At 39.9% G+C, this 13090-nt stretch overlaps 2 protein-coding genes and 1 long non-coding RNA gene across 5 annotated transcripts in view; 1 reads left to right on the plus strand and 2 right to left on the minus strand.

The window, feature by feature from the left end:
• Nucleotides 1-693, minus strand: part of TOX (thymocyte selection associated high mobility group box) — a 305743-nt gene extending 305050 nt beyond the window's left edge. Inside the window, exon 1 of one of the 2 annotated variants that reach the window (XM_519777.9) lies at nucleotides 158-693. In XM_519777.9, coding sequence (XP_519777.2) covers nucleotides 158-259 — 102 coding nt within the window. In that variant the 5' untranslated portion in view covers nucleotides 260-693. The remainder of the gene's footprint in view (nucleotides 1-157) is intronic. The other variant, XM_009455429.5, reaches the window with a different exon arrangement.
• On the plus strand, nucleotides 311-2618 carry LOC134810871 (cleavage and polyadenylation specificity factor subunit 6-like). Of its 2 annotated transcripts, XR_010159573.1 has the most exons (3): nucleotides 311-561; nucleotides 1230-1344; nucleotides 1609-2618. XR_010159573.1 is itself a non-coding variant. In XM_063817125.1 (2 exons), exons 1-2 carry the CDS (start codon nucleotides 725-727, stop codon nucleotides 1679-1681), a joined length of 693 nt encoding a protein of 230 aa, XP_063673195.1. In that variant the 5' UTR covers nucleotides 693-724; the 3' UTR covers nucleotides 1682-2618. The 2 variants fall into 2 exon arrangements, 1 of the variants encoding a protein (XP_063673195.1); XM_063817125.1 differs by lacking the exon at nucleotides 311-561 and having other exon boundaries at nucleotides 693-1344.
• Nucleotides 1932-13090, minus strand: part of LOC134810874 (uncharacterized) — a 143557-nt gene continuing 132398 nt past the window's right edge. Inside the window, exon 3 of the long non-coding RNA XR_010159579.1 lies at nucleotides 1932-2062. This is a non-coding gene — a long non-coding RNA (uncharacterized LOC134810874). The remainder of the gene's footprint in view (nucleotides 2063-13090) is intronic.

Consider the following 13090-nt stretch of genomic DNA (forward strand, 5'->3'; position numbering starts at 1 on the left):
TTTACTACCCAAGCGCACGCAGGCTGCAGCGGGCTGCGAGCCGAGCGCGCCCGGGACCGGCCTCCGCCAAGCCGGCCCCGCCGCGGCCCGGCCACCGCCGCTCCCCTCCCAGGATCAAGCAGCAAGAACACGGTGGAAACAAAAGCAGAGCGTTCACCTTGTTGCAATAGTAGGGGTCCAGGCAGGGAGAAGGTCCCAGACAGGGAGCGTCGGGCGCAGCGGCGGGCTGGGCTGGAGGTGGATAAAATCTTACGTCCATTTCACTCTCACATCAAGCAACTCCTTTTCTTTTTCCTTTTTTAAAAAAAAGTGTTCAGCAAAACAAGCTTAGACGGAACAGAGTGAGGTGTCTGGGCTCAGGAGTAAAAGAAACACCTTCCTTCCCTCACATCCGTTTGTGGTTTGTTTAAGAAGAAGAGGAAAAAAAAAAAAAAAAAAGAGGGGGGAAAAGCGCTCAACTCTCCCCCAAGCCGCGGCGCGCACCCGTCGGCGCCGAGCGCGCAGCCTGCTCCACCGCCGCCTCTTGGTCCCGCCGCCGCCGCTACCGCCGCCGCCGGGCAGGTAACTTCATGCGATCATTGTCCCCCCCGCCCGCCCCCCCATCCCCGCCTCCCGCGCCCCTCGCAGCCCGGCACAAGCGCTCGGGCTCTAGGTACTGGGCGTTTTATTGGAGACTCTGAGTTGTTCTGCTTGTAGTTTATTTTCTCCACCTTGGAGGCCCGGGATGTGGGGGGGGGGGGGGGGCGGGGATCCAGAGGGGACAGGGCGGGAGGGGGGCGAGCGTCCCGGGCCGGGCGGGGTAGGGAGCGCGGCCGGACGCGGGCTCGTCAAGGCCCAATGGCTGCTGTTCGGAGCCGGAGGCCGGGGACCGGAGAAAGGAGGAGCGGAGAAGGAGAAGGAGGAGAGCACGGCCCGGCTGGGACAGAAGCGGTGGGACCTTGGGAGGCCTCCGCTGTGCCCGTGCCGCGCTCCTCGGGACCAGCGCGTCGCACACAAAGGGGCTGCCGAGCCAGAGCCACCAGCGGCCTCAGGGCACCGTGGGGAGCGCGCAGCGAGGGGGCGCTGTGGCGCACCCCGCCCCGCAGCCCCGCCCCCGGCCCTCCCCGGCCCCACCCCACTCCCACCGCCCTCTCCGCGGCCGTCCCCACCCCTATCTCCGCGACCCCCACTCCTCCTCGGCTGTTCCCCAACCCTGTCACTGTGCTCCCCTCCCTACTCCCGGCCCGTAGTGGAGGTGACTTTCCTGCGCAGCGCCGCTTCTGAGGGCGGAGAACCCACAGGGAGTGCGACCCCTTTGCACGCTGTGAGTGGGCAACTGTCCGAGGGACTCGAGCCGATCGAAGGGTGAGGACCAGCTCGCCTGGGGGTGGACGGCCTGGAAAAGCCGCCCCTCTTTGGTTTCCCTCTCCCGCCTGCAGCCCGCACCCCTCCGAGATTCGTGCCCCACTGGACGGTTTGCGAAGGCTGAGGCTGCCTTGGGGACTCACAAAAGACCACAGGGGTGATTCGAAGTGTAAATAGGGAAACAATCATCAGCACACAATCCGGCTAAAGGGATAACATATGAGTTTGCTTGTTGTCCTTCATGGGATTCTTCTCTTTTTATAGCTGGACGCCCTATAGGGCTCTTGGCAGTTCACGAAAGACCTGGAGTCCGCCTCCCCATTTCTCCGGTCGGTGAGTGGCAGGAGGAAATCGCCAATCATGTTTTCCCGCTTTGCCTCCCCAACTCGGAAACTTGCAACTTGCCGTGTCCTGGAGGTTGAGACAATTTGGGGTCTCTTGGCTGCCGTCCAACAGATTTATCTCTGAGGGCAGTGTCCTTGGTGAGAGGTCCAAGTAGGTGTGGGCGACATTTTCCTCCATCTCATGAGGGAGCAGCCCTGCACACTAGGGCCCAAAACTCTGCGAAGGAGCTTGGAAGTTCTTCATCCGTTCCACTTGTTTTGCTACTCCACACACCCTTCTAGGACATGTTGATTGCCAACTGCTCTGTGCAACTTTCCCATAGCTGTCTGTTCCCGTGCATTTCGGAGCACCAAGCAAATACGAGCAGAGAGACCTGGAAAAAAAAAATATGAAGACAGTATTAATGATAAAATTAACATGGCTGAGTGAATTGTCAATGCAAGTTCCTTTACTAACTCTTTGTTAAGTTTTGCTTTGTACTCCTTACATCCTCTTTCTCTTAAGCCATTGTTTTAATTTCTTCTCGTTATCGTTTTTAAAAGTAACAGAAATACAGCTTTCTTCCTACCTTCACGATTGACTTGGTGGAGGTTGGGTTGCAAAGAGGAAGCAGTAAGAAAAAATAATTATTCTATACATTCACAAGTCCTTCAAGGCACAAAATAAAAGTAAGAAATAGAAAATATGTCCTTTCTCCTAATAAAGGTCTTTATAATAAAATTTAAATGAAGTTTTGTGTTTCATAACAGCTTCCCAAATACTGTTGTAGATACTAAAATGTGCCTGTATGTATTTCCTTCCACAATAATAATAGTAATAATAAACATTTTAGGTCCAAATTAACATTTCTCAGCTTAAATTTCTATCCTCAATCCAACATTTATTATATCAAAACTTGATTTTTAAAAATAAAACTTTCTTGGAATTCATCATTGATGTCTGTTTGATGGCCTCGTGAACATCAGGAAGATGAAATGAAATGGTTCAAGACTGGAACAATACCATTATCTGCATCTTGACTCCTGGGAGATAATGATATCTCCTGCTTTCCTCTACAGACCTACCAGTTTTCTCTGCTTTAAGGGAAAATCCAAATGCATGAGACCTGTGCATTCTTCTACATAATCAAGAGTCTGGTTTCTTCCATCGGAGTGTATGGAGTCAAAGTGGTATACTGTACATGGCATGGTGTGATAGGTGGGAATATGAGCTACTGGGGGAAAAAGTTCTTACTTCTAGCCACTTATACAAAGAGAGGCCATCTCAGTGTAATCTGAAAAAATGCTCACTTTATAATGCTGTATCCAAGGCCCATCAAAAACTAAATGGATGTATTTGTACTAAAAGTTGGGGAAAGTTGAACATCTAAACCTCTGAGCAAATCTTTCTTAATTTAGAAAATAAAATAGAGCATCATTGTAATACTTTTCAGTTTCCTGGACATTCAACTCCACATCATGGATAAATAAAATAGTTATTTGTCCATTCACTCATTCATTTGTACATTAATCAACAGAGAGAGTGGTGAAAGACACTAATGCTTTGTATTATTTATAGGTTTAAAATACAAAACAAATTACTTAAAATGGTTCCTGCTCTAGATGTAGTCTTTCAGAGTAGTATTTTCCAAACTAGTCTGGTCAGTGAAGTCATCTTAGCAGTTTAGAAAAATACTCATGCCAGAGCCCCACACGCACAGATTCTGATTCAGTTCTTTTCAGGTAGGGCCTGAGCACAGGAATTTTTAAAAGCTCTCCAGTGGCTTTAATTTTCAGAAAAGATTGAGAACCACTGGCCTAAAAGGAAAGATAAGATAGTCTAGAAGGAAAGAGTCCTTAACAAAGGAAATGTTAAAAGTATGAAATTTTAGTAGATAGGCTGGATTGTCATTTTGTGTTGATCCCCATAAGAGGACATTGAGGATCACCACCCCCAAAACCTCATCACCTACGCTGCCTTTTAGAGATGGAGTTGGCAATTTGCCCATTTACTGTCAGTAAACCTGCATGACTTGTAAAGGTCCAGGTTACAGTTTATTCATCTGACCTAGGAACTTTATGTACTCTAGTTACCAGAAAATGAGTGCCTGTAAACAAAACATGTCTTTACCAGTGCTGATGTAATGCTATCAGTACCTACTTGTGAAATGCCTACTATATCGTGGACCTGGTCCTAATTTCTTTACATTGAATTTCGCTGTCTTATTTAATTTTCCAGATTACTTTGGAAAGCCTCATCAGTAATTACAAACCACACGAAGCATTTGATTTTGTTCCCTCAACATTGCCCATCTTCACTTTAATTATAGTTTCACAAATTGTTACGTTTTCAAATTTATACTTGTTTTCAGTGACCACATTTTATGTCTACTGATTCGTTGTATTATGTAGGTTAAGTCCTAAATCTTGTAGTAATGTCTCCAAATCACATACAGAATGCGTTACTTTGGGGAAAATAGCTTTTAGACAGTTAATCCTATCTGTGATTTACAAGAGTCTTATAAAAATTATTCAACAAACCATGGTACTTCCTGGCAGGCATTCTTTGCTAGATTTTGGAGCTAGTTTTTCTTCAAGGGTTGAAGCCCTCTATAGATGCACATGAGAATGAAATGTCATATAGAGGGGTTGATTTTGAAAGGCCAGATATTAAAACTAAAATCAAAGCCTGCCGTATTGTATAACTAAATTAATATTTAGCCCTTCACTGGCCTTTCTGACTTATGGGCTAGTTTTCCAGTGACAGCTGATGTCGCAATATTTCTAGGGAAAAGAAAGCCTCATTCTTTTAAAATACCATTCATTTTATACCTCATATCGCCCACCTAGGATTTTAAGCCCTCATTGGACATGTGTATACCCAATGAGGTTACATGGTGAAGTAGGTATTTGTTTCCTTAGAATCTAGCCAATCCTGAGTGCTATACATTTTAAATTCAAAAGGACATCATTAATGGTTTTGATGGGAAATGTTTACATGTTCTCAATTTACCAGTTAGCATTTACTGTTGTCCAGGGTTATTTAACATTTTTCTAAAGTAATTTAAATATAAAATGGAATGATATGCAATAAGTAATATCTTTCAATGGAAGAACGCAGAGTACTGAAGTTTATTTCCTGGGGAGACTAGTGAGAAATGACTAGATTGTAAGTCTTTCTACCAGAAAATAAAGGATTTCAGAATGATGAGGAAAGTTTGAGGGAAATGAAACAGGTCCACAGATAGCTCACATGGTACTAAATGACTCATAAAATGCAGTAGTTTTTACATAATTTGGGAAGTGTGCCATGCTTGTACATCTCACCATTGAGTGTGGTACAGTACTTTGATCTTCAACAATACACAACATTTGTGACATAATAGCTATAATAGGACTATTCAGCTATTTTACACGGCAATACTCCAGTCCTCTCTCATCAGGATAAACTATGAGGACAAATCCTTTCAAAATCAGAATTAGTTCCTTGTAGAAGAGTGAGGCTACAATTATCCCTTAAATAGGAGCAGCTGCAACATGGTATCGGCCTGGAGCGTGGCAGTGAAGTGTTTTTCCAATGCAATTAAATGGATTTTTTAATGCAAACTAATATTCTATAAAAAGTCAATTGGTAGGGGAGTAAGTGTGGAATTGCTGAGATGAAAGAAACAATCATTTTGCTTACCTGAGTTAATATTCCTGCCTTAGTAAATGATATTTTGGTAAGAATGGATAATCAAGGCTCATATTTTCCTGTGAAGTGGGGCTCAAAAGAAAACCAGAGTAATACAAAGGAAAGATAATTCTGGTTTATTTGTACACTCTACATCTTATTTTGAAATGGATTCACAGCCATATTTTGATATTGTTTTTTAAAATGGTATGATGAGTGAACAGCAACATTTCAATTTAAACAGCAAAGGTAATACTGTGGTGGAAAAATATAAAGAGAGCTCACAGGACCTATATTAGTCAGTGCCCACATCGAGAATGAGACAAAGAGGAATGGGAACTTAAATTTCTTACCACAGAGATGATTAAAGGATCAGAAAATAAGACCTTTAAGAAAGATTAAAGGACCTGTCTAGGGAGAACAATACTGAGAGGCAATGTAATGTCTTCAAATCGTATATATCCAGAGCTCGTTCACAAGCAACAGGGAAAGAACACCTCCACTGAAGATATGACATGAGGAATTGGATTTTAATACTAGAACATGGAGGACTAAGCCCACGCGAAAAGAATTTTTCCTAGCGTAAGCTTAAATGTATTGCCAAAGGAGAGGTGTCGGCTCTCAGTAGGACTGATTTAAAAATCTCTGCAACCAAAGTTTGTGAATTCACCTGCACATCCACTGACACCCTTCTTGAGTATGCTTTCCTTATATAAGATCGAGTGGGCTGATAGTTTGAACTTAGCTCTGATTATCTAAAAGACATATACTCATAAATTTTGGATAACGTATAGGGAAGTTCAGCCAGATGTGAGCTAAATAATCTCTTACAGTTCTTTGAAGTCAATAAATGCTTCCCTTTATATTATGACTTGCTGATGAATATTTTCAAGGACTTTCGTTACACAGAAAAATAACACATCTGATTTTGCAGGCAAAATTTAAGATATGACATAAAACTAAAAATCAAAATAACACATTTCTAGAGTGTTACATTAGTAAAAGGATAGTCTCACATGATAGGGATGGTCTTTTAGGATGACCTCAGAGCCAAAAACAAAAGGAGTCCTCCTGCCTTACTATCATATATTTTAATGCATGGCATTCACTAAGTCAAAATTCACACATTTTTCAGATAAGAAATACCCCAGATTCCCAATCAGGCTGATGGCCGTTGCTGAATTCCGAATTCTCCCATGAAATCTTCCAGGGTTGTGTGGGTAAATGTGACTCTGCACCCTCCCCCTACCCGATCTCCCCCAGGAATAGGTACTGTTTCCTTCCACTAAAAATCCACTTATGCTTGACCTTTACATAATGTGATTAGCTATCTACCCATGTATTGTTTTAATGTTTCCATTTTATTCCTAATGGCTTTTGAATATGCCTGTCTCTATTAATGTGTTTGATACTGATTATAGGCTCCTAGAGGGAAGGGGCAGAATCTCTTTGAACCTGACTTTGAATCTCTTCAATAGGATATATGACCCCATGTATCATCAGTTCCTTAAATATTACTCTTTGCAAGAAGATGACCTCCTCTGAATTGTGTCTCTCCCAAATTCAATTCACCTGTTGAGGCTCCAACTCTGACGTGATAGTATCTGGAGACGGGTCTTTGATAATTAGGTATAGACGAGGTCATGAAGATGAGGCCACCAGGCTGGAATTAGTGCCCTTATAAGAAAAGATACCAGAGAGATTGCTGTCTCCCTCCCTGATATGTGAAAACACAGAAGGTGGCTGTCTACAAGTCACGAAGAGGGCCCACCCCAGAAACATGTGATGCTGACACCTTGATCTTGGATTTTCAGGCTCCAGGACTATAGGAAAATAAATTCCTGTGACTTCCAGCCTCCAGGACTATGAGAAAAATAAATTTGCCCAGTCTATGGTATTTTGTTATAACAGCCCAAGCTAAGACAACAACTTAGCAATCTTTTTCTTGGTCTCAGCCAGAGTTAATTTAGGATGCTACTGATGCAGATTCAAGGTATAACAGTATATAATCACTTCCACTGCATTAAGACAGCTTAGGAAGAGTTACAGTAGTCTTATATTCTCTACGTTGCCTCATCTGTATTGTTATAGTTCAATATCACCTTTAGTTAAAGAAACCATTATTAAGAGTCCTCTGTGTGTCAGGTGCTGTGACTAACAATATATGTTAGTTGCTGTTGATCCTCCTTTTCTTCCCCTTCCCTTTTCCGCTCTTGGCTGCCTTACCCATTTATGTTTTCTGTGTCACCTGTATACACATTTGTAATCTCTAGATTAGAAATTAGTCAGAGAATGAACAGAGAAAATAACACTTAAGCCAAGAGAAGAGCATGAACCGAGTCGGAGAGGCTTCAAAAACAAAGAAAAGTTTGGAAACAACCAGATCAATTGAGTATTTGCTGTAATTTTTAAGGTGTTGAGGTGGAAGTAGGAAAAGGACAGATGGAAGAGAACCATGAGAGGAGACGGAGGAGGTTCTGATAGTTGCAATGTTGTCCTTCTAACTGAAGAGCTGGAACTCTCTGTTGGGGAGTCTTGAAGAGCTTTAATATAGGACCCAACTTTGATATATTTGGATTATAATATTTTATGAACAATGGGATTTTTCACACACTATTTTCGTTACAGTAAGGATTCCATAAGCAATTGCAGGAACTACTTACTACAGAAAGAGAGAGCAGATACTACTTTTTCCAAAATTCTATAAATCTGTTTTAGTAGCTATTGAATGTAAATATACCTAGAAAAATATTGAGTATTGTTACCCTCTGTAATATACCTATCTCTTTAGCTTCATATTTTTCCAGCCTCACAATCCCCTTCCTCTCAGCCCCAACCTCAGTATCTTAAAATATAGCAAACTACTTAAACAGGACCACAGCCCCTAAATTGCAACTCTAAATTCAAAAAGTTCTGAAAACTTAAAGTTGTGTCATGACACATTGGCAGCAAAACCTAGAGGCATCATCTAATCTGAACTGACAAAAGCCTCTTTAGAGTTCATTGATCCTACTCAATGTATGTTCATATGTTTTATTGCAGAAATATTACCATTCCATTATTTGGTACCACCTCAAATCTCACATTAAATGTGGTTTATGTAATATTCTGTAAAACTTTTCAAAAGTTAAAAAAATGTTTATTTCAAAACGCAATTGTCTGTAGGGTGTCAGATAAGAGATTATGGACCTGTACTTGTAGTAAGCTAAACTCACTGTGACTTATTTTGAAACAGAGGAATAATTTGCCTACAATAAAACCACTGATATTAAATGTACAAATTTGATAAGTTTTAAGAAATGGATGCATTTGTGGACCACTGCTACAATGACAGTGCAGAAAAACTGCATCTTTTTACAAAGTTTTCCTGAACCCCTTTGCAGTCAATCCTCCCCCAGTCTTCAATCCCCAGAAACCACTGACCTGATTTTTGTCACTCTAGTTTTGTCTTTTCCAAAATGTTCTATAAATGTAATCATTCAATATATGAATTTTTATGTCTGATTTCTTTTCCTTAGAATAATGTGTTTGAAATTCATCCATATTGTCATATCCATTGGTAGTTTGCTCCTTTTTGTTACTAAGTGTTATTAGACTATCAGTATAACACAATGTTGTTTATTCATTCACTGGTTGAAGAGCATGTAAGCTCTTTCCTGTTTCAATTATTATGAATAAAGCAGCTATAAAAATCCAAGTACAAACACTTGTATGGACATATGTTTCCATTTCTTTTGAGTAAATATCTAGGAATGTGACTGCTAGATTGTATGGTAAATGCATGTTAAATTGACAAGAAACTGCCAAGTTGATTTCAGAAGTGACTGTGCCATCTTTCATTCCCACTAAGAATGTATGAGAGTTTTGGTTGCTCCAAATCCTTGTCAACACTTGGCATTACCAGTTTTGTCAAGTTCAGGCATCCTAGTGGATGTATAATGACAAGTCATTTAATATTAGGAAAAGTCTTTTAAAACCCTTACCTTTTAAAAATTGGGTTGTTTGTCCACGTATTACTGAGTTATATAAGTTCTTAATATATTCTGAATGTAAGTTCTTTTTCAGAGTCTAGGGGGAGAAAGCTACTAGGGCTAATAAATTAGTTAAGAGAGACTATAGAATATAAGGTCAGTATACAAAAATAATTACATTTCTATATACTATGACAATTAGATATTGAAAAATACATCATTTATAATAACATCAACAATATGAAACAGGAATAAATTCCACAGAATATATACAAGACTTGTGCACTAAAAATTACAAAACAATGCTGAAAGAAACTGAAGAAGACCAAGATAAACAGAGACATGCCGTGTTCATTGTATGGGGGCCTCTATAATTAAGATGTCATTTTGCCCACAATGATCTACTGAGTCAATGAAATGTCAATAAAGATCTTAGGCTTTCTTGTTGAAAATTTAAAAAGTTTATTTTAAAAGTTTTTATGAAAATGCAAAGGACCAAAACACTTTGGAAAAGAATAAAGTTGGGAGAATTATACCATTTGATTTTAAGACTTACTCTAAAGCTACAATAAAGAAAACCACATGCTATTGATGTAAGGATTTATAGACCAATCAAACTGAAGTCCAGAAATAAACCCAAATATACATGGTCAATTGATTTTCAATAAAGATGCCAAGGTAATTCAATGGGAACATGATAGTTTTTCAATGTATTCTGCTAGAACTATTGGATATCCATTTGCAAAGTGAACCCTTACTTCATACTGCATACAAAAATTAGCAGAGCACAGATCTGCATTTAAGCAAAAACCATAAAACTAATAGAAGAAAACACAGGACCTGTGTTAGACAAAGCTTCCTTAGGACAGAAAATGAAATTTATTAAATTGGATTGTAGAAAAATTAAGAACTTGCTTTTCAGAAGACACTGTTAATTAAATGAAAATTCATTCTACAGACTGGGAGAAAACATCTGACAAATGTCTTGCAATGCTCATGTTTGCAATATTTCTCTGCCTGGTTTCTGTTAATTCCTTTACCTGGTGTGCCCTTTTCCCTGGTCTTGGCATGAAGAGCTCTTATTTCTCTTGGAGAATGGATAAACTTGGATATTAGATCATTTTGTTCAGGAAGGCTTCCCAGACCCTCCAGCTCTTCATGTTCTAGGCTGCTCTTGGCATCCATCAGACTGTACTTTTCTGATCAATTTGCGTGTGTTTTCTATAATAAACAGTTAGTTCATTGAGGGAAAAGAGAGTGTTGTTCATGCTTTCCTGGGTTCTTGGACTGAAGAGCACTCACCTTTTCCATATCCCTATCCCCCACTCTGTCCTCTCTCAACTAAAACAATTTTTAATACTGCCTCCCCTTCCAGATAAAGCTCTATATCCTTCCATCTTATTGCTGCTAAACTTCCTGAATTCATTCCTATCTGTTCTTCTTCACTGCACCCATTTTTTCTTCAACCCACAGCAGTTTGCAGTTTGGTTTTCTGCTCCTGAACTACTTTCTATTGAAACTGTTCTAAGACTTCCATTGAATTTCTAACTGTCAATTTCACTGAGCACTCTTTATTCCTCACCTTACTTGACTTCCTTGGAGCTTTATAAATTAGTTCCCTATTACACTGTGAAGCCTTTGAGCTAAGGGGTCCTGCTTTATTTGTCTTGGTGGATAAAGAGCTGGAGCACATCCATACAAAGAGAACAAACAGGTAGAGAAAGCTGCATGACAAAACAAAAACAAAAACAAAAACAAAAAACAGAGAAATAAGAGAACTCCAGGGAGCAGGGAGTCATAGGGTACCTTCCAGGAGGGAATGGCAGACATTCATCTGTTCCCTCACTCAGTTAGCCATCCATTCGACAAACACTACTTTGAGTGTTCACTTTATGCCAGACACAGTGTTAGACTCCAAGTCCACAAATGCTTTTCTATACCCTCTCCTGTATGACCATTTGCTTCCGTAAATCCAACTCCAACTCATTTGCCAGTCCCTTCCAACTTTATGTCTCTTTCCTATTTTCTGATTCCCAGGTACATATTTCCAACTGTCTACCAGGTATATCTGGCTGTATCTCTGGAGACACTCAAACTCAGCATAGACACACGCATTTTTTCTATAAATTTATGAGTTTTTTTCTATAAGTTTATGAGGTACAAGTGCAATTGTGTTACGTGCATAGATTGCATGTTGGTCAAGGACTTTAGAGTATCCACCACCTTAATAATGTACATTGTACCCGTTAGGCAATTTCTCATTTATTCCCTGGCACATACAATTCTGATAAATATAATACATGTATTAAGCATTTCCTCCTGGAATACATATCTCATTTAATAGTAATACTCAATACCCTGCCATGATAATTAACCATGGTTCCCATTTCTTGACTCTCAGCTGGACTATTGCTGGAGTCTTCCATTGGGTCTCCTTGAATATAATTCAGAATCTACAAACCCCCTATGACTGTCTAACTAAAAGACAATTTGAGCACACCATTGCCCTGCTTAAACACCTCCAACAACTTTCTGATACTCAAGCACCCCAAACCATTTGTTGTCCTGCAAATAGCCACATTTATGTGGCTTCATTCCAAGCATCTGCTCTTACTGCCTCCTCTGTGTATGAAAAAAGTCCTCAATACCCTATATTCCCATAATGACTTTTATCACCTTCAAGACTCAATCAAATACGACTTTGGTAAAGTCTTGCTAACTCCCCTCCCCCAGTATGTACTGTGTATTCTTTCATCATGGTGTTGTAAAGATTTGCTTATAAGCTCTTCTTCCATTCTAGATTATCTAAATCATCATTATACTCCTAACATCTGGAATAGAAACGAGTACAAAAACTTTTTTTGAAAAGGCAACTATTCTCTGATTTTGATGTGACCAGTTTCTATTAGGTGTTATTTGGGAATAGTGTCATATATTTTATGGTGAATACAGTACTTTAAAAAAGATTTAGCCACTTCCTTAGTAGTGGTTTATCTCTCCCTCAGAGAAAACCAGAATGAGTTTTTAATAAAATGATTGAAAAGGTACACCAAATCTCCAATTTAATTATTTCAATTCCAGCAAAAAGGTCTTTCAGAGAGGCTGCCGCTTGGTAAAATGTGATAAAGTTTCAACACATTCTTAAAAATTGTAAATTAATTTATAAACTTCCATTCAAAGTTTAATCTGCTATTTTCACATAGGAAAACTCATAAGATTGCTTCCTATTGACTTAGTATTTTGCATCTAGAGTTTAAACTAGAATTTAATCTCTTTCTAGAAGCTTCCAGAGGCACTTGGTACTTATCAGTGAATGTTGCCCATTTTTACTGCTTTCAGAGTTAGGTAAGGACTCCACACCCAGTGTTCCAGATCCCAACTTAGATCTCTAGGCTTATTTCTCTCAAGTTTGTGTTTCTATTAAAGCAGATCACTTCGTATTATTTTAACACTCCCTGAATTTTTATGGCTTCTATGTGTTTGTTCAGGGGCAGTGCCCTGCCTGCCTGCCACTTCCTCCTGTCATCCTCTAGCCTCTCTTCCCATCTTAACTGCCATTGCCTTTCTGAAATCTCTCTGGCTCCAACCTGAGTTCTCACCTTTCTTATTCACTGGAGTGCTTGCTGGTGATCCTTTGATGGAATTTCTCATATTTCACCCTGCCCTACAGTTATATATATATATGAAAAAAATATAATATATACATTATATATAACATATATATTATTAACATATATATAATGTGTGTGTGTGTGTGTGTGTGTGTATATATATATATG

Source organism: Pan troglodytes, chromosome 7 (genome assembly GCF_028858775.2).
Source record: "Pan troglodytes isolate AG18354 chromosome 7, NHGRI_mPanTro3-v2.0_pri, whole genome shotgun sequence".
Lineage (NCBI taxonomy): Eukaryota > Metazoa > Chordata > Mammalia > Primates > Hominidae > Pan > Pan troglodytes.

Excerpts from the sequence above, each read along its gene's own strand:
- LOC134810871 (XM_063817125.1), top strand. The coding sequence starts at position 725 with ATGTGGGGGGGGGGGGGGGGCGGGGATCCAGAGGGGACAGGGCGGGAG. Across the intron at positions 1,345-1,608 it reads GGACTCGAGCCGATCGAAGG|CTGGACGCCCTATAGGGCTC; the intron begins GTGAGGACCAGC and ends CTCTTTTTATAG.